At 42.5% G+C, this 4,894-nt stretch overlaps 2 protein-coding genes across 2 annotated transcripts in view; both read right to left on the reverse strand.

Moving 5' to 3' along the window:
- Positions 1-2,229: 2,229 nt before the first annotated feature.
- AK88_01571 (ubiquitin-like protein 5) lies at positions 2,230-2,578 on the reverse strand (the record flags this gene model as incomplete). The annotated part of the gene is made up of 2 exons (XM_012479206.1): positions 2,230-2,345; positions 2,473-2,578. The coding sequence occupies 2 exons, from the start codon at positions 2,576-2,578 to the stop codon at positions 2,230-2,232; spliced, it is 222 nt and encodes a 73-aa protein (XP_012334629.1).
- Positions 2,579-4,246: 1,668 nt separating this feature from the next.
- The window catches only part of AK88_01572 (uncharacterized protein), a gene marked incomplete at both ends in the record, with an annotated part of 7,066 nt that continues 6,418 nt past the window's right edge, over positions 4,247-4,894 (reverse strand). The window contains one exon of the mRNA XM_012479207.1: positions 4,247-4,833. Coding sequence (XP_012334630.1) covers positions 4,247-4,833 — 587 coding nt within the window. The remainder of the gene's footprint in view (positions 4,834-4,894) is intronic.

Here is a 4,894-nt window from a genome sequence, read left to right on the forward strand (position 1 = left end):
TTTGGAGACACGCGTGGGGTTGTGTGTGTGTGTGTGTGTTTATGTCTTTATTTGGCACACCCTATTTCGAAGCGTATTTTCCTTAATTTAACCACTCCTCCAGGGCAATGTGACTGATGCCTGTACAGGCCTACGGTATCTCGTGTGTACACCTGCACAAGGTATGCCCTTGTCGAGGTATAAAAGGAGACCCACAATGCTGTGTTAGAGCGTCCGCTATTTACACAGTGCGGGGGTGCACTACGCTTCGGAAGTTTTTTGTTGCACCGACCAAAGGCACAACTGGTAAACAAAAACTCACGGCGTCACCGAACAGGCATATATCTTCCGTGGGAGAACTGGTGTTTTGAAGAAGCTCCCCTTTGAAATTTCCTCGCTTCCGCGCAAACACGCCCATCAGGATTTTTTTAACGCCGTAATTTTATAGAGGTCTAAACCAAACAGAATGATACGTTTGATTTCCCACAAGGGTGGGGGAAGGAGAAAAAGTCTCGCATTATTTATGCGCGGCGGCAACGCAAGGTGGTTTATTCCCCTTCAAAACGCTCCGTGTACTAATTACCCTTCAAATTGGTAAGCTGTACCATGGGGTGTGGCCCCCTTTTTACAGGCGAAAGGGCGCATCCGTGTACTCCGCACTTCTTCGCAGGGGCACGTTTCTTCTCTTTAGGAGAGCGAAAAGGATTATGGTAACTCGGTCGTACCCCTGAGAAGGCTCCGCAACGTACGGTACAAATTTGGGTTGGCACAGTTATGCACAGAAAGGCAAACAAACACAAAAAAAAAAAAAAATAAAACAAAAAATATATATATACATCCAGTTGTTTATGTACCCATCTATACATAACCTTTCTGGTATGTTTTTTTTTTTTTTTTTTTTTTTTTTTTTATGAGTAGATGCAATGACGTCACATATTTATATGTACACTATGTACGACGTTCCGTTGGTGCTGTGCGTGTTATTATACCGTGCGGGTACACGCGCTTGTTGCGGTACGCCGTCCCCTTCCACATATGTGTTTCGGCGGCGGCAATTTGTCCCCACGTCGCTGTGGCCACAGAAAAATATCAGAACAAGAAATTTTCGCAAATAATTAGTCCCTATATATTATAAATCCAGTACAGCAACGATACACGTCGCGTAGAAATGGTGCAACTCTGCCCCCGGGGCAACTAAAGCAACACGTGGAAAAAAAAATAATCAGAACAACGTACAGGTAAGGATAGGTGTATGGGTGAAGGAAGGGGCGCGACCCCCCCTTTTTTTTTTTTTTTTTTCTATGTTCGCCAAGCGACGTGTTGTTGTTAAAGAGGTACAGGAAAAAAAGATAGGCGAAATGGTAAACTGTGCAGGTACCCCTTATCCCTTTTCGAATTGCCCACAGAATGGGATTACACGCCTTCCTTTTCACGAAGGTGATAAAGCAACCATTAGTTTCTCCTGTCCCGCGGTTGTTAAAAAGGGAAAAAAAAAAAAATTGCAAATTTTGCGGAGAAAAGTACTATACCCACACAAGCAACATGTGCCATAAAGAGGCCATCGGGAAAAATTTCCCACTTTTCTCTTTTACCAAAATGGGCGTTATTATATGTATCTGACAAAAGTGTCCCGATAATACCCCCCAAAGGGATCACATAAATGAAGTGATGGAATATATTTTTTTTAAATAAACAGTCTACTCTGGGTGCGTGTATCCCAGTTTTTGTATTGACATACACAACAGTGTTTCATCATAGGGTGTGGGGAAGGAATGAACACAAAAAAAAAAAAAAACACACCTTAATCGGAAAAAAAGAACAATAATAAAATGAAATGAGAGGTGAAAAAAGGTAATTGCATAATCAAATTGGTTTCGACTGAATATCCCATTTTCCACATCGGCTGTTTTTTCCGATGGGGACTCTGTCAGGCGGAAGTGTTCTCATCACAGGGATGTAACATTTCGTGAGCGTGTGTGTGGGGGAAATTCCTGCACTTTGATCAAACTCCGTTTTCTTAAAAGGATGCTTTGTTGAGGTGCTAATTTTTGTGCTTCCCCTTTTGGTTACTAAGGACGCGAAAGCTGTTTCATCATTTTTCGTTCCACTTCGATGGCACACAGGGGCAGGGGACAAATGTGCCGCCAGCTTTTGTGCATGCCAACAATGGCGGTTCACTCTGTCTTGGTCTCCGTCGGTGACTTACCATGTGTGCTTGTGGCCTCTCCAGTGTGGTCAACTCAACCTGAGTCAGTTATAATATAGCTCGAGACTCATCCCGTCTTTAATTTCGTAGTCTTGCAAAGTGATGTGGTCCTTGTAAATGGTGTACCATTTTTGAATTCGTATTTTGTCCGCCCTGGTTCCTGCAGGTGGTGTAAACAACAGTGATTACGTTGGCGGGACACTCTGCCACAAAACAATTACGCACGTGGGGGTGTGCCACGGCAACCGCTAACCACTTCGCACGTGGATGAAGAAGATCTTACTTACCTGTTTGTGCAGCCACGAGCTTTTTCAAATCCCCGATGGTGTCATCCGGATTGCACTTTACGCGTATTTTCTTCCCCAATCGGTCGTTCAGTATTATTTCTATCATTTTGCCCTTCGAAGGTTGGTAGGGTTGACACAGGTGGTAAATACGTATGCAGCGCAGTGAGCGGCTATGTATGGGGCTCAGCTGCTTGTGTACCAGTTGGACTTAATGGGGAACAGGTCGGGGGGGGCAAGAAGGAGGACCCCTCACCAGTGTCTTGACCCCCAAGTGAAGTTTGACAAATCCTCTCTGGCGACTCCACGCGAGTCCAGTTTTTCGCATTTATCGGCGAGATGTAGTCTCCCTTGTTGCCATAAAAAATGGAAGCCACAAAATGGGAGTAACTGGGCCAGCAAAAAAAAAACCTTACCAATGTAACGATGCAGCAAAAAAAAAAAAAAAAAAAAACGGGGACCCTCAAATGGGTTTCTCACAACCTATGTAGAGGGCAAATGTTAAAGAATAAAATATTCTTATATTTTTAGCAAACAGTGGAATAAATGCGGCTTCAAAGAACTCATTTTTTTTTTTTTTTTTTTTTTTTTTTTTTAATGGGCAATTTTTTTTACAACAATTTATAGCAGCCATCCGTTAGGTGCCTTAAATGGGAGTGCGCCGCTTAACAAAAGGACCTCCAAAACGGGCCATGTAGGACACAAATTCTTTTTTTTTTTTCAACATGCTTCAAGCATACCGTTTTATTTTGTCCTTTTTTTTTTTGGTGACTTGTATTTTTCCCTCATAGCGTATCCTTATTGCTCATACGTGTATGTGCCCCACCTGTGGACGATTTTATTTTAACTTAAAAAAAAGCGGCCCCTAATCGGACTAACCCAAATGTACGCGTTTATATGCTGTTACGTGGCATGTACGTTTACGGGAAGGAAAATTGTTCTGGAGGATTGTCACCCCACTGGACATTTTGAGACTTACGTACAAATGAGATAAACAGAAAAATAATAAAATAATAAAATAAAAAAAAAAATAAAAGACCCCCTGTAAATACATCAATGTGGATATTGTCTGAGGAGAAAAAACAAACACTTCGATGTGGAACAACAGCTTAGCTATTTTTATTGGACATTGTATTTTTTTTTTGAAGCAAAATTCTCCTCCCGGTAAAAAAAAAAAAAAGGGGGGAGCCAACTTTCGCGGTCAACCAAAATGGTTATAGACACATGGCGTACATTTAACCTTCCCTTTTCTTTTTAAAAAAGGTTGATAAACATATATAAATAAAATTTATGCAAAATGAGGACAAGTTTCAATTCGTTTAAAAAGTTTTTTTTCTGGGTCCAAACGGGTTAGCCTTCTCTCCATGTGTGTTGTAATGCGCATGGGAAGGAGAAGATGTGTGTTTTCGTTGCACATGCAAAAAAAAAAAAAATGATGAGAGTGAAAGGGATGTCACGATGCGAATATGTGAATAGGTGAAGAAGCGACGTGAATGCGAGACATCGGAGCCCGCGCCCCTGTGCTGCGCAAGTGTCAACTGGGTGTGCGGGCGTCCCGATGGTCGGCGTTAAAAAAAGTTCCGTATCCGCTTGTCCTTTTCTCCAATAGCTACTATCACACGCAACAGTGAAACGCTACGCTTAAACGCTACTCTTACACGCAGGTTACAGGTTTCCACACACATATGGGAGAAAGGACGCGCACACGCACAAGCGTATTAAAACGGTGTGGACACACTCCCTCAGAACAGCTGCGCAAGCGAAGCGGGAATGCGCCTTAAGTGAAAATGTATGGAGTCAGGCCGACGAAGGAAACGTACAGGGAGAGGAGAGATAATCCATGGTATATGTGGAAGTCTTTCTTGTTCTTCCTAATCTCAGCAAGGATACTTTCGCTCTTAGGGTTCTTAATGAAATCATGATATAAGCTTTCCTTTTGTATCTTTAAGCTGTGCACCTTATTCTGTAGGTACAAATTATTTAACAAGCAGGACAAGGCAACAATGGTAGAGCTGATCCTCAGTTGCATGTTGTGGTTTGCCAATCGCACGGTGGACAAGAGCAGTATGCCAGAGAAGAGAGTAGAGAAACCAAAAAAGTATTGGAAGTCTTCTCTTCTTCTAGTAAAATCTGCTTCTGACTTTTTTATTTCTTCTAACTGTTTTTTTGCTTCATCTGCAGTTTCTGGCACGGGGATTCTCTTCATGTTCTTCAGGCTCCTAACCAGACCAATTTCAGAGAAGAGGGACAACCAGAACGTCGACCCGAACAGGTAACCCCAACTTACGTTTAGCAACGGCCTTAACACTTGTGGGTTTTTTATGATCAGCTTGGGGAAAATGGACAGGACAAGGCTCGAGAGGCCTGCATGGGACAGGGGGTACAGAAAAAAAAAAAAAAAAAAAAAACATAAGGAAGGGAACAA

Source organism: Plasmodium fragile, assembly GCF_000956335.1.
Source record: "Plasmodium fragile strain nilgiri unplaced genomic scaffold supercont1.14, whole genome shotgun sequence".
Taxonomy (NCBI): domain Eukaryota; phylum Apicomplexa; class Aconoidasida; order Haemosporida; family Plasmodiidae; genus Plasmodium; species Plasmodium fragile.